We start from the raw sequence: 21,622 nt of genomic DNA, 5'->3' as shown, positions 1-21,622 counted from the left end.
AACAGTATTACATCTGAGCAATTTGAGCAGAATTGTGAGTTCAATAATATTATATTATATTATATTATATGTGTCCAATCAAAGCCCATCTGAAGTTACATAAATAGATATTCAGTCTGATAGTAAAAATACCCTTCATTGTCATAGTTTCACTTCTACCTTAGTGTGTTTAAAGCTGAACTCCAGTCAAATATAAAAGACCTAAAAAATACAGCACTGCATTAACAAAGCTGAACTCCCAGTAAAGCCAGAATGCTTTCAAACCCCCCAAACCCTTTGAAAGTATGAAAAATAATTTTGCACGTATATGGTTTCTTTAAAGCTATAGCACACCTTTTTTTATCACCAGTGATGTCCTCATAGGGATCCCTTCTAGATCTCGGCAGCATCTGGTGGGTAGGGCTAGGTGGAGACAGACAGGCAGAACCTAATCTGATTTTAATAAACCCCCCCCAAAATACAAAAAAACTACCCAGGGACGTTAAGAAGACAGGTCGGTCACTGTGCTGCAAATTGACCCTGAATAATGATGTCAGGAGAGGAGAACGCAGCAATGCAGAAGAAAATATTTTTACAGAGGACACATGATAAAAAAATGCCTACATTCATGCTTCAAAACTATTTTGCCCAAAGATGAGGGCAAATGGATTTGTAAAATACAAACAGTGCAAGTACCTGAATTTCACTTGGAATGTGCCTTTAGCCATTCTCATACACCAGAGTTTAGGATGGGAGAAGTACAAGGCTCAGTCTCCCAGCGACTCCCCGAGAGGCTAAGCCAGCTGCTGGACCAGGCATCTGGGTGGACCCTGACTGTAAAGTCAGGATCTTTCCCGAGCCTGGCCGAGTGGCGTCAGCTCACAGCAGGCTTTAGCCCCTTGTTGGCTGAAAACAGGTCACAGAACTGCAGAACAAGTTGCACTCTTGTGATCCATAGAAGATGTATAGCCAAAATAGCTTTGGCTATAGTTCTCCTTTAAACATTATGATGTATCACTATAGGACAATAAAAAGAACAAGAGTGTAAGCCTTCAATTGGGCTCTTAAAACATTTTCAGTGATTGTGACCTCAGTACAGTTTTGCTTAAAATGATACAGGTATAGTGATCAAATTACAGATGACATTCTTTTACCGTGTCTGAGCATTATCATCTTTCTCCATTAGTGTTGGGTGAGGCCTAAAGACCAGCTCTATCTCATTGGATCCATCCAACACAGGATCCAGTGTTACAGTCTCATTATTTGCATCCAGCTCCAAACCAGAATCATCAGATGTTTTTGTCCTCTTATTGCTGGGCCCAGCTTCTTGATTGCTGTGTACAGAAGCATTACTGCAGTGGGAACTGTCTGCATTATCTTCAGCTCCACTTCCATTTTCCACTTGTTGCTTCTTCCCCCTTTGTAATCTGTAATGCAATATTTATTCTGTCACAAATCTAACAGTGTTGTACCCATCAATGTATGTTCCATGACAAACCATAAACAATTAGTGTTTTGGAAGCTGTCATGAAAGGAACGTGTGGGCTAGTCCCTTGCCAAGATCTGCAACAAGCAAATGCAACTCTAAAACAGAATGAGCACTGACATTAGTGACAACAGAAGATGAACAGGACTTAAAGACAATTTACTTTTGCAATACAAAATCATAAAAATATCAAATAATCACACTTTGTGTTGTTTCTATTAGAGCAGGGATATGCAATTAGCGGACCTCCAGCTGTTGCAGAACTACAAGTCCCATGAGGCATAGCAAGACTCTGACAGCCACAAGCATGACACCTAGAGGCAGAGGCATGATGGGACTTGTAGTTTTGCAACAGCTGGAGGTCCACTAATTGCATATCCCTGTATTAGAGAGTCAAGGATAAAGCAGGTTAAATGAAGGAGGTGGCCTTAGGTAACTAAAAAGGCTTTCTCCGTGTTCATTTTCGTGTTCATATTTGGACAAGTATTTTAAATGGACCCAACAAATTATTAGGCCAGGCCAGTTTTTTTTTATTAACACTTTACCCTTTTAAAGTGATTGCTGTATGCATTGAATAAAATGGATATCTTGTGACACATAATCATATTTCAAAAGATTACACACTAATTACATTGTTCATACAGTAAAGCAGTGATTTCTACACATTTACACTTCCTTACAATAGGTGCCCACACACTATCTCCAATCACTACGTGTAGATCAGGGAAAAATACTGATGGTTTACGTTTTCCAAAAATGTTTTTATATTAAAAAGAGAAAATTCTAAATTGGCTTACCATTTTGTTCTTCTCCTGCGGTTTTGTTTATTTTCCAGAAGAAGAAACTGGTAAGCAGATTAGAATGTTCTCCTTTCCCTGTACACAGCACAAAACAGAAGATACCTAAAATAATTACCCGTACATTAACTCTTAACTAGGAAATTATATATGCAACGCCATTATTAAATTTGTTGAGAAAATAATTTATTTGATTTTATGTTGTTTAAAAGCAAAAAATCAAAAACAAAACAAATCAAATAATGTGCAGTATGCTGAAAAAAAGGGTGTATATATTATGGTATCATTTAATGAACATTTAACTCTTTGAAACTACTAAAACTCAAAACATGAAAATAGTGATGTGTGTAATGTGTGTATTACCCAGCATCATAAACTGATATCACAGCAAGGACCAGGAATAAAAAACTGAGAAAGGATCTTAGAAAGAGGGGTATTTAAAGGGCTATAGCGAACATTCAATGTTGTTCTTTCTCTGACAATAATTACTTTTAAAGCATCTATAATTCACTGCAAATACAGTAAAACCTTGGAAGTCGTTCCAGAAACATGCATGTAATCCAAAGCACTTGTATATCAAAGCATTTTTTACAGGGTACAAAAGAGAAGAGACGCACCTCTAAGTGTAGCAATAAGTTGCTAAATGGTGTACCTTCATTAAATGTAACCATATTGCTACACTTAGAGGCTCCTCTCTTATCTTTTATACTCAGTTGTGACATGACGCTACTCTATCAAAGCAAAATTTATTAAAACATTTTGCTCATCTTGCAAAACGCTCTCAAAACAAGTTACTCTCAAACCAAGGTTTTACTGTACATATATTTCACATTAAATGTAAACACAGCTGGCTAACACAATGATCTATTTGGGATGAGCTTTTCTACCCATTATGTTACCAATTGTAACACTCAGCGGGCCCAGAGTTTTCACTCAGATAGTTTGTACTGCCAGAGTGCTGCCAAGTGTTTGACACTCAGCCATGTCAGTAGAGGTCCTTTAATATAAGAAAATTGTGACTCACACTATCACCAAATATTTTATGGAACATAAATTTCTACCAACAGTAAAAGAGATTTGGTAGGAGAGCGAGACTTGTAGCAAATACAGTCCCAAAATATGTTCACTTGTTAAATATGTACTATAATCTACTCAGGTATCTCTGTAAGGTTTTATGTACAAGGCTATCAAACGGATACAGCACACTGCCCAGTACATCTGATTTTAAGCAAAAGCAAATGTTTATTATATTGCAGCTTACCAATTCTTAGATCTGATGACTGCATTCGTTTCCTTTTTTAGGCTTTCTTTCTTCTATTTTCATCTGGTGAACCAGCCAGTAAGTCTGCTGTTTTGCAAACGCACAAGTTCTCCAGCACAATGTATCAGTATACATGGATGAGAGAAATCACTAACACTGGCAGGGGTGATTAATAAAGTGATCAGCTTTTATTTATGGATGCAAAACCCTAATCCCAAAAGGAAAAAAAACTGTTTGCTGTAACTGCTTGTAAAGTGTGTGCTGAAGTTTGGTTCCAAATTGTTAGTGGTTCTAATTCTGCTGATACATTTAACACTGCAACCCCTCCCCTCCAGACTGACAATGCTGCTGTTTGCTGTGCCCCCCTGTACTCATTATTCCAGAGTTTTGTCTCACTAATACAGGAGGTGTGTTATTGGCCAGATCACCAGGTGAGAATACAAGGGAAAAAATCCAAAGAAAGGAAAACAAATGCAGCCACCACATCCAATGATTGGTAAGCTGCAATATAATACATTCTTGGTTCGGGTTCAATACCACTTTAATATCTATTGGCAGATGCAAAGTTTGGTAGGCACAACCCACGCACAGGTTAATGACCCCTGTTTTGTGTATGTAACAGTGTGTTCACTATGGAGGTGAATGGAAGTTATACACTTGCCAAAAGATGATCATTTAGGATATACAGTATTTACCAGGCATCAAGCACCAAGCGTACCTATGTACGCAAAGTTTTAAGACACTTTAAGGGCTCTTTCACACTGGCGGCCCGTTCAGGTCCGCCTGCCAGTTTTTTTGGCGGACCTGAACGTGCGCTCCGTGCTCCTCCATGGAGCCGCGGATGTCTGCGGTGACATGCCCGCTGACATCCAATCGAGAGTGGAGAAATTACAGGGTGGTCCCTGCACAGTGTGCAGGGACCGCCCTTTCATCCGCCGGCTCAGCGGGGATCAACGGAGCGATCCCCGCTGAGCAAGCGGAGGTTCACGGGGCGGATCAGTAATGATCCGCCCCATGTGAAAGGGGTCTAAGTGTAATAGACTCTACTTTTTTTTCTTTATTTTTTTACTTAAAGTGGAGGTCCGCCCAAAAAAAAATATTAAAAGCCAGCAGCTACACATACTGCAGCTGCTGACTTTTATTAATAGGACACTTACCTGTCATGGAGTCCAGCGATGTTTCCATCAGCTGTCGGGTGCTGACGCCGCCATTGCTTGTAAGGGAACCCAGCAGTGTAGCCTTATGGCTTCACGCCGGGAACCTTACTGCGCATGCGAGATGCCCCGCTCCTCACTCCTACTGGCCCGGTGACAGGGGGAGGAGGAGGGAGTCCCGCAGTGACATCATGGGCCGCGGCGCAGACTCCCAGAAGTCAAAGACAGGTATCCTGTGCACCTTTCCCCTGAAAAGGTGCCAATTGTGGCACCGGAGGGGGAGAGGAGACAAAATGAGCGGAAGTTCCACTTTTGGGTGGAACTCTGCTTTAACGTCTGTTGAGTTTTTGCAATGGGGTTCCATAGAATTGCATGTAGAATATTGAGTTCCTTTGAAAATCAAACCAACCCTAGCAGAAAATTTTAGCTTTAAGCTTAAGAAATACAAAAACAAGAAGGAAAACGAAAAGATTGCACACAGACAAGGAATGCTGGGAGAGGATGTCAAAAGGGACACTAGACTTTCCATTGCCTGTCTGCATGTATTTTTCAAGTCAGTGACTCAAAACAATGAAGTGAGTGGATAAGCATGACAGCCAGGCAACTAGCACCTTAAGAGGAAAGGCTCAGCCATCCCAGTCTCTATATGTCTCATTACAGGCTTTTTTTAGGGAACAAGATTGCATGAAAAGTCTTCTGTAGTTGTAGCGGTAAATCAAAAATATATCCGTTCTAAAATGTGAGCAGAGGTTTGCAAGATAAACATTACTCTTGGGAAGACAATGTTCCTCATTGAAGTCAATGACTACTCCCACAACACTAATAAGAAACATTAGGTGTGAGCTCTTGTTTTATATTAAGCATTTAGAGTTACTAAAGTGGTAGTAAACTCTTTTTTACACTTGTACCTACAGGTCAACCTATAATTGGGCTTACCTGTAGGTACAGTGAAAATCTCCTAAACTTGTGGGCCCAGATTCAAGTAGAATCGCGCAATATTTGCGTGGGCAAAGAGCAAATTTTTTTCTCTGCGCCCACGCAAATATTGCGCTTTGCCCGCGATTCACGGAGCAGTTGCTCCGTAAATTGCGCGGGCAATATGCTAAGCAGCCGGGCGCAAGGCTGCCTAATGTAAATGATCCCGCCGGGGGCGGGAATCATTTAAATTAGGCGCGCTCCCGCGCCGAGCGAACAGCGCATGCTCCGTCGGGAAACTTTCCCGACGTGCATTGCGGCAAATGACGTCGCAAGGACGTCATTTGCTTGTAAGTGAACGGCGTCCAGCGCCATTCACGGTTCACTTACGTAAACGACGTTAAATTTGAACGTCGCGAGCGGGAGGCGCAGCTATACTTTAGCATTGGCTGCGCCTGCTATTAGCAGAAGCAACCTTATGCTAAAGGCGCCGTACGGAAACTCCGTACCTTGCGTAGGCAGGGCCCGCGCAACTTTTGTGAATCGGTGGTAGTATGCAATTTGCATACTACACGCCGATCACAAAGGCCGCGCCCCCTAGCGGCCAACGCAAGAATGCAGCCTGGGATGTGAAGGCATAAGGAGGCTTATGTTTATCACATCCTAGGCTGCATTCGGTGTAACGAGGTTCCTGAATCAGGAGCACTCGTTACACCGGAGCAAGTAAGCACTTGTGCCGCGCAACTATGGTTGCGCGGGCGCAAGTGCTTCTTGAATCTGGGCCGTGGTGTTTAGGAGATATTAACACTAGATGCTGCCGGATCTACAGAGCTCTGTGTTGGAGCCAATGCACAAAGTGAGACTGAGTGACATCATCGTGGCTCTGGCCACTCACACAGCCGAAGCCCATGAACTCGGAAGGAAGACCGGGGGAAGATGGAAGTCCTGTCAGCGGTGACAGCGCGCCGGTGGAGGGATTCGTTCTAAGGTAAGTATTTCATAATGTGCTAGTATGAAATTAATGCTGCAGTTTACTACCGTTTTAAGTATTAGGAAGACAGATAAATCTTATTAGGGAATCAAATCCTACAGTGAGAAATCAAGCAGCTTCAAAAAATAAATGTAGTTGTAGTTGTAGTAGTAGTATGTAGTCCATACATCCAGCCAATGTTTGGTGTATGGAAGGCCAGAATAAAGACAATTTATTCATGGCCATTTGATTAATGAGAAACAAAAAGCTAATCTTTTATATCTGCTTTGTGGTTGTTCAAAATACAAGTATGGAGCTATACATTAAATTGTTGACAGACTTGTGGATACAGGTAAAAGAATAAGAAAAAAGCAGTAAGCTCTGCTAGTGAAAATGCTGTTCCAGCTGCTCACATAACACAAAAGCATATAACTTGGTCAAGAGATTTCAACTGAGGGAGTGAGTCAAGTTTAGGTTGGCTGGTTACTCTCTTTGGCAAAGATCATGATCTAGGTGTTTGGCCATGTATCCAGCAGTGGTTGGAGCCCACATCAGCACTTTCTTCAGGAAAGGTATGTAAAGTACACCAAAAGAAAAACATGCAGATTATTTAGAAACCTTCAATTTCAACTTCTGGCAGAATTTTGACACTAAACCTACAGTAGACACCTATAAAACTTTTAATACTGCATTAATAGCTATATCTGTTCAAGGTTTTACTCTAATTAAGATTTGGCTCAGTCCTAAAATAGATTCAATTGCTATAAACCAGCCGATGCCTCACCTTATGAACACTACTTAAAAGAAAAATCCCCTCCTGGTGGACTTTACAGTATATAATGCAAAGATTTTAGGAAACTTTTTTTGTAGCATCATAGCTTTTTTTCTGGTCTGAAGAAAGTGAATACAGGTCTCCCTAATCTAGAGCAGCCAAATCCTAATGCCTTAAATGTATTTTAGTATATGACACAACATTTTTGTGTGTTTACTAACCCAAATAAATGTCAATTATATATTTATTGAAAGTAAAAAAAAAATTAAACCAGATGTGCTGAAGAGACCTCCAGCAAATGTTTTAAGGCAGTAAATAGACCACAGGATTTGGTGTTTTCTCTACTTTTCTTCTATGCTTTTTATAAATGTAGATAAAATAGTTACTGTACGTATTGGTATGTATCCACCTTGATATAATTTGTTACCTAGAGTTTTACCTGTTCATTGCTTGTATCTTAAGACCTTCTTCAATACTGTGGCTCAGTGCTTGTTGATTGTTATGTTTGCTGATCCGGGCCAGTACTCTTTCCTGATGAGCTTCATATTCATCTCGGCTTGGGTAGATCTTACTGATGAGGGCATCAAAGTTTGGATCTGGGCGCAATGATCTTTTGGAGACCAATTTTTTACGGCATGTTGGACATTCTTTATTTCTGTGGAGAACAGATGGGTCGAAGTTTGAAAATGCACATAAAATACACATCTAAACGATGTAATCCCAGGATTTATTCTCTCCGCATACTGAGCTGCTTATTCCTTACATGCAGTGACCTACTATTTTTCTTTTTGTACATTATTTGTACCCAAGCATTACAATTATTTTCAAATTAAAAAGTGCAAGTTAACCTTCACAGAAAAATCTGTAAGGTGAACTTACACAGGACCCCCACCTCGCCCTGCTGACCTGCTTGGCGACCATCGTCCGTTCTGAGCCCCAGTATAGCCGCCTCACAGGTCTGGGGCTTAGAAATACCCAGAGCTTATTCTTCTAAATGTACCCCATCAGGAGGGGCGTTAAGGAGCATTCTAATGGGTGGTGCCAACCAATCAGAACCCGCGTAGCCTGTCCTCCCAGTGGGGAAGAAGAAAAGAGAAAGCTGAGAGGATTTCTAAGAGCCAGAGCCGTGAGGTGGATATACCAGGGCTCAAAACGGTGATCGCGGCAATGCAGGTCAGGGGGGGGGGGGGCGGTGTGGGTGTCCTGTGTAAGTCCACCTTAAAGATTTTTCTGTGAAGGTGAACTTACCCTTTAAATAGTGAGCTATAAGTCTTAGCTGACCATATTATACACCATAACCGCATAAATGCTTACTGCCTAACTCCAGCGAAAACGGTTTCCGGGGACAGTCCCCGCGTTAAGGACACTGTCCCCGGACAAAGTCTGTCCCTGGTTTTGTCCCCGGATTAGATTTGAATAGGGGCTGGGGCAATTTCAAAGACAGTCAGTGCAGAATTAAAAAAAAAAAAATTAGAATTACAAACCCCAGGTCTGCCACTCCTATTAGCTTAGGGGGTGTATTTTTTTCCATTATCTGTGCCCCTTTCTGATGATCATGTACTGGTTGGAGCAGAGGGAATATTTCTTCAGTTTCGGGTGCATGCCCATTTAGCTCAGCTTACATATTTTTCTGCCTTGGCTCAAGTCCCAGGCAGCCGCCTGCTTGCTTATCTCCTTGCCTTCCCTGGCGGAGTGATCTTCCTCCGCTCCCCACCCAGTAGTAGCCGGGGCTCAGAGAGTGAGACTTAAGAGGCTGTAAAGCGGGCGGCAGCGACGGGCAGAGAGTCGCTGATTGCCACCATTACTAGTGGAAAAAAAAATATGTCCCTGGATTTCATTTTAAAAATCTGGTCACCTTAATTTAAATGTCTACATGCTCCAACACTGGGACAAATTAGGAAAGACCAATATAAAAAAACATAAGCCCGCACACAATGTACTGTGGACGGGCGGCCGTGGAGGCAAAGCGCCAGCTCCCCCCATCCCCCGCTGTGATTGTACACAGCGGGAATCTGTCAACAAGTCCCGGACAATTAAACATTGCAGGGACCTGCTAATCGGCTGTATCCAATCACAGCCCAGGGCCATGGTGTTGTCAATCAAAACAGGGCTTTGTACTGAGGGAACAATCTCTTTGTCTCTTATCCTTGCAAAGCAGGGATAAGAAACAGACATTTAGTAAAAAGCAACACTTAGTACACACATTACACATTGTTAGGCACACATTTAAAAGTGGTTCTAAAGCCCTAAGGTTTTTCACCTTAATGCTTTCTTTGCATTAAGGTGAAAAACCTTCGGTGCTGCAGCTCCCCCCTGACCCCCCTTTTTTCTTACCAGAGTCCGTACCTATCCAGCGATGTGCACGACCGCAACGGCTCCAGCCACTGTTACTCTCCTCATTGGACAGATTGATATCAGCAGGAGCCATTGTCTTCCGCTGTTGTCAATCAAAATCCTGTGACATCGGAGCGGGGGAAGGGGCCGAGTACCACAGCAGCGGGACCCAGGAGCGAGCGAGCAAGCATAGGTGCCCAAGGGAAAGCAGCTTTCCGTGGAGGCACCCAATGAAGAGGAGGGGCTTGGAGCACCGGGGGGGGAACCCATAAGAATGGGATCGGGGCTGCTCTGTGCAAAATGATTGCACAGAGCAGGTAAGTTTGACATGTTGTTATTTTTAAAAAACAAAACCCGAAGGTGTACCACTTTAAACCCTTGCTCACCCTGAATGTTAACCCCTTCCCAGCCAGTGTAATTAGTACAGTGACATTGTATATTTAATAGCTCTTATCACTGTATTAGTGTCACTGGTGAGGTCAGTGGCAGTTAGTAAATTTTACTATATATATGCCATAGTATGTAGATGCTATAGCTTTCACGCAAACCAAAGATGTAGCAGAATACATTTTGTCCTAAATGTATGAAGAAATTATTATTTTTTATTATTGGATATGTTTTATAGCAGAAAGTAAAACTATTGTCTGTTTCAATGTTTTTCCTTTATATTGCAAATAAATAAAATAAAATTAAAAACTGTTGATCAAACAATACCAAAAGAAAGCGTTATTTGTGCTTTATTTGTGTGAAAAAAATGACAAATTTTGTTTGGGTACAGCATTGTATGATCGCACAATTACCAGTTAAAATGCTAAATAGCAAAGAATAGCTTGGTCATGAAGAGGGTAAAACCTTCCAAAGCTGAACTGGTTAAAAGGGCAACATTGAAGTATTGGAACAAATGAGACAGAAGATAACTGGCAGACTGAATTCCATTGCTCAGCTAGATTTTATTATTATATTGGAAAATGGTTCCTGTTTTCATCTCTTCATCTCAACCAGGTCAACTGAGCTATGACTTTCTGCTGCATTCACAAAGGACAAGGTGGTAAGTTCAGCTGGAACTTTATATAAATTATACATTAAAATGAAAAAAAAAGGAAGACGCTTTTATTGGGAAGAAGCAATACCCTGTCAGGTAGCGCCTCTGCTGCCAGCCCTGGACAAAATACTACAAACAATCTATACTTACCCACTTCTGAGAGCAGTTATTATGCAGTCAGCACAAAACCTGTGCAGACATTCTTTAGTTGTCATTGTGTTCTTCAGCATGTCAAGGCAAATTGGACACATAAGTTCACTGTGCAAGCTTCTAGGTGATACTACAATTTCTAGCCCATCTGTAATTGCTTCCTGTCAAAACATTAAAGTATTCAAAATATGATTACAAACCCACAGCCTACAATAAATTCTCCACTTCCAAGCAAATTTAATCGAATGTCTTTACCTGTGGTGTTCTCTGCAGTTCATATAAACTCAGCTCCCATGTTTTGCTGAGTGGCTGAGCTCCATTGGCTTGTATTATCTGAGACATAATTCCTGAAATTCAGATATAAAGCAGATTTACTGGTAGTCCCAAGTATGCCATATACAGGTCCAGCTCATAAAATTCGAAAAATCATCAAAAAATGTATTCATTTCAGTTATTCAATTCAAAGAGAAAAAATCATTTTATATATGTGCGTTACACAGAGAGTGATATATTTCAAGCATTTCTTTCTTTTAACTTTGATTATGGCTTACAGCTAGTGAAACCCCCAAATTCAATATCTCAGAAAACTAGACTATTACATAAGACCAATAAAAAAAAAGTATTTTTAATAAAATGGAGGTTGGCAGTGTGTGTGACCAGGTCTCAACACACTGCCAACCTCCATTTTATCTAATACCTGGTTTAATGATCATGGTATCACTGTGCTTGGCCAGCAAACTCACCCAACCTAAAACCGATAGAGACGTTGCATTGATGCAGTAATTCAAGCAAAAGGACGACCAAGTATTGAGTGCATACAATACTGTACATGGACATACTTTTCAGTAAGCCAACATTTCTGTATTTGTTTCTTATTGGTCTTATGTAATAATCTCGTTTTCTGAGATACTGAATTTTGAGTTTTCATTAGCTGCAAGTCATAATCATCAAAATTAAAAGAAAGAAATGCTTGAAATATATCACACTGTGTGTAACGCATCTATCTAACGTATATGTATATCTGTGTGTATGACTGTGTGTCCCAAGCGTGTCACGATCCTACGGGGTAAAATGACCGCACCAGCCAAGCAGACTCTGGCTGGAAAAAGCGCCCAGAGGCGATTCAGTTCGCATGAGTTGCGCTATACAAGTCATTCATTCATTCATTCATCTATATAAAATATGAGTTTCACTTTTTTAATTGAATTACTGAAATAAATAACTTTTTGATGATATTACAATTTTATGAGATGCACCTGTATTCAACCATAAATCAAGAACAGCACATCTTAAAGCACACACCACTTACGATCCACATACCAAAAGTAAAGGTAAATATATACATATAAGGCTTAAAGGATCACTAAAGGAAAAAAAAAATTGCTGAAATTACTGTTTACAGGGTATAGAGGCATAATAGTTAACTGATTCCTAATTAATTAATGATTGATTAAAAATAGATAAAAATCAATCATATAATGTGCCTCTTAGATGCAAAAACGAAACTGAAAGTAGTTTAGTCTTTGCATGTTATTTTATGCCTCTGTGCTGGACAGTGCCATAGAGAGTCATGGCTAGGAAAACGGAACTAAACTCTCCCATGACTTTTTTCATACGGAGCCAGACAACCAGGAAGTGTCCAGAACAGAGCAGTTTTACAGCAACATCAGAGCAAAAACGAACAATGAGGACATGAAACCAGGACCGCAGTAAGGTAAAGGAAGCTATTTAGCAAAAAAAAAAATCCTTTAGTGACCCTTTAAAGGGTAACTACACTTTAATGGAAAAAAAAATGCAAATAAAAAAATATATTTATATAGCATATGCAATTGTGGCTTACTGATTTTTCCAGATGTCTGCACTAAGATAAAAATTTGATTTTAGGCATCCCCTACAATAAAAATGTCATTTGTGAAATACTCCCAAAGGGAAATCACATCCAAAGGGATTAAGACCCTGCCACTTTCCACATTAGAAGCCTGCAAGTGCAACAGCTGATTGATGATAATAATAAAATGACTCCCATGCTGATTCACATGGACACAGACAAACAAACAGCTATTTCTTCAGAATAATAAATGGTAGAAATCTGCAACAAAGATTCTTAAAAAACTTGCAATGTACATAGAACACCCAGAGGGGAATGTTTTTTTCTCAAAAAAATTGGAGTTACGCTTTAAAAATACATGAATATCTCACTTGTATAAAAAGGTTTAATCAGGTGGTGTAAAGTTTCATCCTACTCTCATACATGTAAGGAACCTTCAAGTATACAGCCATTACCTTCCATTTTGCACAACTGTACATAGGTCTATAGCTTGAACATAGGGTAGCATCTTTTCCTTCCTTTGGAATAATGGTAATGGCGGCCGCTAGAGCCTCCCTTCTCATCTCCCAACTTGATCCTCACCCATTCATGTAGGTACATAATCTGGGGATTAATACTCCCTTAAACCTCTTGTATTAAAATGTCGTCAACCCATCTGAGCCTGGGATTTGAGGCTGTATCTTTTAGGTGCTGACTAATCTCTTTTCTGTTATGTGTTCTTCTAAAACACTTAGGGCTAGATTCAGAAAGACTTACGACGGGCGTATCAGTAGATACGCCGTCGTAAGTCCGAATCCGCGCTGTTGTATCTTTAAGCGTATGCTCAAATTGAGATACGCTTAAATGTTGCTAAGAAACGACAGGCGTAAGTCTCCTACACATATTTACATATTTTTTTTACGTCGTTTACGTAAGGCTTTTTCGGCGTAAAGTTATCCCTGCTGTGCGTAAGTTACGTTCACGTCGAAAGCATTGACTATTTGCGTCGTAATTTGGAGCATGCGCACGGGGATACTTTCACGGACGGCGCATGTGCCGTTCGTTAGAAGCGTCAAATACGTGGGGTTCACAAGTAATTATCATACAACACGCCCCCTACCAGCCTATTTTGAATTAGGCGGGCTTACGCCGGCCCATATACGCTACGCCGCCGTAACTTTGTGTGCAAATTCTTACTGAACACGGGACTTGCCTGTCAAAGTTATGGTGGTGTAGCGTATATGAGATACGCTACGCCCGCCTAAAGATAGGAGATTCTCTCTGAATCTAGCCCTTAGGCCCCATACACACGACCAGATCTATCCGCTGAAACTGGACACGTCCGACAGACCGCCATCCCCCGCATGCGTCGTACTGAATCGACGCATGCGTGGAAGCTTTAAACTTCAAGGCCGCCCACGTCGCCGCATCATCGTTGCGGCGACGGCGCGGCCACGCCCCGCGTATTGTTTACGCGCGGATTTCTGTCTGATGGTGTGTACAACCATCAGACAGAAATCCGGCAGCCGGACGCAGCGGATCTGTCTGCTGAAAACGGTCCGGCGGACCGTTTTCAGCAGATAGATCCGGTCGTGTGTACGGGGCCTTAGTTTATCTTCTGAAATTTTATTTAGGCTCACTTCCCTCTCCTTTTCACACTCTGGTGTGCCTGTTTTACTGAGTACAGTTTTCCGTAGTATTTTTGGAATACTCCTGCTATTTCCTCTGTTGTATATACCATTTCCCCAGTGCCATTTTGAATTTTTGATATATAATTTGCTGTTTTTTTCTTTAATATTTTTGCCAGGTACTTCCCTGTCTTATTCCCCCCAAGATACCTCTCTTTCTTAATTCTACTAAAGGTCTTACGGTTCTCCTGTTCTTTTAATTCGTCCCTTTTTAGGGTGAGCCCTTCTTGCTCGCCTTTTTTTATGCCACTGTTTTAACTTGTGCATTTCCTTCGTTAGTACTTCCCTTTTTCTTACTCTCTCCTTTCTTTTTTTCCCGCTGCCATAGCTATTAGAATTCCTCTTATGCAGGTCTTATGGGCCTCCCACAGCGCTGCCTCTGATATTTATCCGGTATCATGAGTTTTGAAGTAATACTCTAATGCCGAGTACACACAATCGGATTTTCCATTGGATAAACCTTAAATGTTTTTTCCGACTGAATTCCGCTCAAGCTTGGCTTGCATACACACGGTCACACAAAAGTTCTCTGAACTTTCGACCGTCAAGAACGCGGTGACTAACAACACTACGACGAGCCGAGAAAATTAAGTTCAATGCTTCCGAGTATGCGTCAAATTGTTTCCGAGCATGCGTCGGAATTGCTACAGAAGATCGGATTTTCCAATAGGAATCTTTTGCGTCGGAAAATTTGAGAACCAGCTCTCAATCTTTTGTTGGCAGAAATTCCAACAGCAAAAGTCCGATGGAGCATACACACGGTCAGAATTTCCGTTCAAAAGCTCACATCGGACTTTTGCTGTCGGAATTTCTAATCGTGTGTACGGGGCATTAACTCTGTTTTTATTCCATCTTCTGCTTCTTTTCCCTGGATTAGTTCTTCGTTTAGTCTCCATATATTTGCCCTATTTTGGTCCCCAGCTATTTTCATAGTCACTGTGGCGTGACCTGAGAGGGATGTAACTTCTATATTTGTATTAATCACTGATTCCAGTAGCCTATGTGCGATCAAAAAATAACTAATTCTTGAGTATGTCCCGTGTACAGGGGCGTGGAATGTATAGTCTCATATTTTAGCATGCTATATTCTCAATGCATCCATCAACTGGTTCTGGTATAACTTATTTTTTAGTATCTTCAGTTGAGCATTCCCAGTCCCCTTTACCCGGGATGCACTATCTATCCTAGGATCCATACAAAAGTTGAAATCTCCTCCCACGATTACTCCTCCTTTCTTAAACTCCTTTAGTTTCTCCATAACCGATTTTCGATATTTTATTGGGTTCCTATTTGGCAGTAAATATTGGCCAGAGTGCAATCTACATCATTTAGTCTTCCCCTCAGGAACAGATAGCACCCATCAGGGTCCACTAACCTGGTCAGATTGGTTTTCTCACCGACGTTCTTGATCGGTTGCAATCCTTCTCTCAGCCTTTCACGATCATAGGTGGGGATTTCAATATGTGTATGTCTCCTGGTAGAGATAGACGTGTTCTGTTTCACCAGACCCCATCTCTTCAGGTTCTTAAATTATCCACCTCCTTCCATAGATTAATCCGATCTCATAATCTTTTTGACGCATGGAGAGTGAAGCACCCTACTCAACGTCAATATACTTTTTTCTCACCTCCACATAAATTATTTTCTCGCCTAGACCATTTTTTTGTATCCGCCCCTTTGCTACCTAACATAGTCTCCTCTGAAATAGATCCTATAACATGGTCTGATTATGCCCCCATTACCTTGAGCTTGGCGCTTCAAGCTACATCATCTAAGACAGTGGTTCTCAACCTGGGGGTCGGGACCCCCTCGGGGGTCAAATGATGATTTGCCAGGGGTCACCAAATCCTGGGCTGTTCCTGAAGCCTGCAATGTTCTTCCAGGAAGGGAGATAATAAGAGGGGGAGGAACAAAGAAAAAGGGAGCGAAAGGAAAAAAATAGAGAGCAAGAAAGACAGTTAGAGGGAAAGTTGGGGGGAAAAAACAAGGAATTAGGATGGAGAGAGATAAAAGGGAAAGAAAGGAGGAGAACAAAGTGAGTGGTACATCCTAAAATGTACCATAAGGGGTTTTAATACTGTACGAGTGGAAGGGACTCAGGGAGCGCTAAATGTCCGTGGGTTAGGGGCGCAAATTACTTGTCTTGCCTTGGGTGCTTTTAACCCGCGCTATGAAAATAATTTTACTGTTGTGGGAAATTTTATCAAGGTGTCACGGCACTAGAAGGTTCAGAACCACTGATCTAAGACTTGTCATTGGAGGCTCAATGAGTCTCTTTTGAGATATGCTGAAACTAAGGATAGGCTTCTCCGGAATTTGGAGGAGTTTTTTTATTTAAATGTAGGCTCTGTCCCTGATATTTCCACTGTATGGGAAGCTCATAAAGCTTGTTTTAGGGGCGAGTGCATCTCAGCTGGCTCACGCCTGAAACGGGACTCTATTAAGCTGAGGTCGGAGCTGGTGGCCCAGCTGCGGACGGCGGAGACACAGTTACTCTGCTCTTTTACGGTTGGTCGCCTGCGTAAGGTGATTGCTATCCGCAATAGCATTAAATCGGTGGACACAAACAAAATTTCGAAGTCCATACTGTGGTCTAAATAAAAGTTTTATGAGTACGCAGACAAGCCACATAGGATGCTAGTCCATAAGCTTAAACCCCGGCCTTTTCTAAACATCCCTGATCATATAGTACAGCCAGATGGATCGCCTACATATTGTCCCCAGGCAATGTCCGGAGTTTTTGGAGAGTATTACAATAAACTTTACAACTGCCTAAGCACTGACCCACAGACCCAGTTCTCACAAGACGGACTAGATGCCTTCTTGTCATCTGTACATCTCCCTAGATTGCCCCTAAAACCCGGCATGTCCAAAGTCTGGCCCGCGGGCTAATTGAACCCCATGTTCTGGTTTAATGTGGCCCCCCTGGTAATTTGGATATATATATCTTTTGTGGCCCCCAGGGACACAAAAGATATATACTCTATTTATCAGTGCTGTCTCGGAGGGGACAGGGAGGGGGCGGGACAAGTGCCATCAGATTACATACAGGAGAATCTCCTGTTTACTCAGTGGTGTCTGTATTAGGAAGTCCTGTCTCCTGGGCTGCCATTGGATGACTGTTCTGTCCATCATAGGAGGCGGGACTTTGTATTAAATAGTCCACCATGTAAACAGGAGATTCTCCTGTATGTAATCTGTTTGGTGCTCGTCCCGCCCCCTCCCTGTCCCCCCCTTTGATCAGACTGCACTGATGGCAATGGTGAGGCTGCATTTTTGGGCACTGACCCTTATTTTGAATCACAGGCCCAGATTCTCGTAGGAGATACGACGGCGTATCTCCAGATACGCCGTCGTATCTCTGAGTCTGAGCCATCGTATCTTGGCTCCTGATTCAAAGAATCAGATACGCCAGAATTTGTATAAGATACGACCAGCGTAAGTCTCTTACGCCGTCGTATCCTAACTGCATATTTACGCTGGCCGCTAGGGGCGTGTACGCTGATTTACGCCTAGAAATATGTAAATCAGCTAAATACGCCAATTCACGAATGTACGCCCGGCCGTCGCATTACAGATACACCGTTTACGTTAGGCTTTTCCCGGCGTTAATTACCCCTGCTATATGAGGCGTAGCAATGTTAAGTATGGACGTCGGTACAGCGTAAAATTTTTCACGTTTTACGTCGTTTGCGTAAGTCGTTCGCGAATAGGGCTGGGCGTCATTTACGTTCACGTCGATAGCATTGGCTTCTTGCGGGTTAATTTGGAGCATGCACACTGGACTACTTTCACGGACGGCGCATGCGCCGTTCGTAAAAAGCATAATTTACGTGGGGTTACATTAAATTAACATAACACACGCCCACATCTTCCACATTTGAATTAGGCGGGCTTACGCTGGCCTATTTACGCTACGCCGCCGCAACTTTGGTTTGAGAATACTGCACGTGCCTCTCAAAGTTGCGGAGGCATAAGGTAAATAGGATATGTTACGCCCGCACAAAGATGCACGCTTCTACGGTTCTTAATTTGAAATTTTATTTTTTCCTGAAACTTCAATCTTAAAGTGAAGGTGCGTGTTATACGCCAATAAATACGGTATACCCAAATAACACGCCCAAGCTCATCTCTTCATCACACACAGCCACAAAGGCAAGAGAATTCTTGTTGGGCAGTGTATTAGTGCTTGAACACACTTAGACCAAATTTAACCTCTTTCCCACCGGGCTTGTTTTTCAGATTCGGTGTTTACGAGACTAAAACAGTTTTTTTTGCTAGAAAATTACTTAAAACCCCCAAACATTATATATATTTTTTTTCTAACACCCTAGAGAATAAAATGGCAGTCATTGCAATACTTTTTGTCACACCATATTTGCGCAGCGGTCTTACAAGCGCACTTTTTTTTGAAAAAAATCACTTTTTTTAATTAAAAAATAAGACAACAATAAATTTTGCCCAATTTTTTTATATATTGTGAAAGATAATGTTACGCCGAGTAAAATGATACCCAACATGTCACGCTTAAAAATTGCGCCCGCTCGTGGCATGACGTCAAACTTTTACCCTTAAAAATCTCGATAGGCGACGTTTAAAAAAATCTACAGGTTGCATTTTTTAAATTACAGAGGAGGTCTAGGGCTAGAATTATTGCTCTCGCTCTAACGATCGCAGCGATACCTCACTTGTGTGGTTTGAACACCGTTTTCATATGCGGGCGCTACTCGTGTATGCGTTCGCTTCTGTGCGCAAGCTCGTCGGGACGGGGCGCTTTATATATTTAGACTTAAATGCAAAAAAAGGAAAAAAAAATTAAACTGTAATTTTTTCAATTGACAAAAAAAAAATGTTTCTTTAAGCCGCTGGGCGGGACTGACGTTTTGACGTCACTTCCGCCCAGCAGAGCTATGGGGATGGGTGAAGGAAATTTTTCCTTCACTCGCAACCCCAGTCAGCTGCCGAACTGACCCGATCGCCTCCGCCGCTACCGACGGCTCCGGTAAGCGGCGGAGGGCGCGGGAGAGCGCCGTTATCGTGTACACCACCGCCCACTGAAGAGATGGATATCTTGGTTGAGGCTGCTGCCGTTACCGAGATATCCATCTTTAAAAACAGGACGTCTTTTGGACATGGGGCGGTGGCCAAGAGGTTAAATGGTTCAAAGAATTTCAGGCAAAATGGTCGGCCCTACACAGAGTCCCACGGACGGTCTTGACAGCATCCCGCACTGACGGGGGATTGGGGTTCCCTGACCTGCTTAAATATTATCAGGCAGCTCAGCTGCGCGCCGTTGCCTCTTGGTTCCCTCAGCGCTCTTATAATATATGGACACAAATCGAGAAAATTTGGATGGCTCCCGCACACCCGAATAGCCTACTATGGAATGCAGGCGCGGAGGTGGATCCGGGCCGACTCTTGGGGCCCATGCTTCACCTCAGGACGCTTTGGCGCAGACTGTCCCGGACGCATAGCCTGAGCTCGGAGCGGTCTCTTTTGACCTCCTTCCTGTTCAACCCCAGGATGCCTGATAGTTTGACCCATCAGATGTCGTCGCCTTGGGCGTCGCGTGATCTTTTTCATTTTGGCCATTTAGTGGACCCCATAACACGGAAACTCCTATCGTTTTCCGATTTGCAAAAGAAATTTGACCTACCCCGCCAGGTGTTCTATGGGTATCTGCAGATAAGACACTATGCACAATCATTTGCCCCTGGGCTCCAATTCTCAGCGCCAACGCCTTTCGAAAAACTGGTACTGGAGAGATCGGCTCGACGCGGGTTGATATCTGATACGTATCGGTTGCTGAACTCTCGCTCTTTCCCCACCCAGGGTAAGCATGCATACATGCTGCGATGGGAGAGGGAGCTCGGGGAGGAGATCTCGGAGACAGAGTGGCAGACGATCTGGTCCCAGGCGGCTAAAAGCTCTCTTTGTACGTTGTATAAGGAGAATGCTGGTCCCCGAAACTGTTTTTACTAGGAGTCTCAGCCCTGCGGATCTCCAAGTCCTCCAAGAAATTGTTGAGGCATGTATTGACGGCTGCGAGATGCCTAGTTGCCCTCCATTGGAAGCGCCTGTCACCCCCTTCTCAATCTGACCTCTACGCCAGGATCAAAGATATTGAACTAATGGAAAAAATGACTGCCAGGTTACGTGATAGTTTGGACACTCATGATGCAGTTTGGGCGGAATGGCATCGTCGGGAGGATCCGCCTTGAGCCATGAGTCGAGCCACCCCTTAACCCCTCCCCCCCCTCTTTCTCTCTCCCTGTCTATCTGCGCTTGCAGTCTCCTTCCTCTGCTCTTTCTCCACCTCTCTTATTTTTTCTTTCCCTTTTCTTGGCTCCCTCTTTTTTGTTTCCTCCTATGCCTCTGCTACTCAGGGGTCTGTTCTACACGTGCTTACTTTTGTCTTTTGGCAGCTTGTGTTTTTAGGTTGGCTGCTTACGAGTGGAGTTATTGAGCTCCCCCTGATACCTGCCTTGTACTGTACTGTTATATGCTATGCACTGTTTTCTTTTCTGTTGATGCTCTGATGGCATCCTTGTACCGTATCTTTTCTGGCACGGGGGTTACCTCGTGTCTAATAAAAACTGTTAATTGAAAAAAAAAAAAAAAAAATGGTCGGCCCTCACACATGTTCACTTCATCAAATCTGGCCCTCTTTGAAAAATGTTTGGACACCCCTGCCCTAAATCAACCAGCCTCATTGAATTAACCTATTTCCGTTGAGGAGCTAACTGAAGTAATTAAACACCTTCCCTCACATAAAGCCCCCGGGTCCAGACGATCTTCCTTACTCCTATTATAAGACATTTTTACTGACCCTAACTCCGCATATGTTTGCCCTGTTCACTTCGCTACTTCAGGGCACTTCGCCACACTCTTCGTTTTCGCACGCTTATGTAACCGTTATCCCTAAACCGGGTAAAGATCCATCCCTTCCTAATAATTATCGTCCCATCGCCCTATTAAATTCGGACTACAACATTTTCACCAAGATTTTAGCGAATAGACTCTTTACTTCTACCGTCCCTATGAGACATGCGGGTGACAACACGCGGCGCACAATTGACCTTATAGATCTACTTACTAAAAATCCTGCTTTGATTCTTAGTTTAGATGCCCAAAAAGCTTTCGATCGCCTTAGTTGGCCATACATGTTTGCAATCCTAACCCTTTACGGCAGGGCTCGACAAATCCCGGGCGCCAGGTCGCCATGGCGACTAGAAATAGGGTCCTGGCGACTTGAATTGGAAGGGGG

General features: G+C 42.6%; 1 protein-coding gene across 1 annotated transcript in view; it reads right to left on the bottom strand.

The window, feature by feature from the left end:
- The window catches only part of RNF2 (ring finger protein 2), a 70,675-nt gene that overhangs the window by 10,548 nt on the left and 38,505 nt on the right, over positions 1–21,622 (bottom strand). The window contains exons 3-6 of the mRNA XM_040359805.1: positions 11,116–11,207; positions 10,861–11,021; positions 7,774–7,989; positions 1,134–1,406 (exon numbers count right to left, since the gene is read on the bottom strand). Coding sequence (XP_040215739.1) covers positions 1,134–1,406; positions 7,774–7,989; positions 10,861–11,021; positions 11,116–11,202 — 737 coding nt within the window. The 5' untranslated portion in view covers positions 11,203–11,207. The remainder of the gene's footprint in view (positions 1–1,133; positions 1,407–7,773; positions 7,990–10,860; positions 11,022–11,115; positions 11,208–21,622) is intronic.

This window comes from Rana temporaria, chromosome 7 (genome assembly GCF_905171775.1).
Source record: "Rana temporaria chromosome 7, aRanTem1.1, whole genome shotgun sequence".
Taxonomy (NCBI): Eukaryota; Metazoa; Chordata; class Amphibia; order Anura; family Ranidae; genus Rana; species Rana temporaria.
The sequence above is the reverse complement of the archived record's forward strand: the minus strand, read 5'-3'. Positions and strand labels throughout refer to the sequence as shown.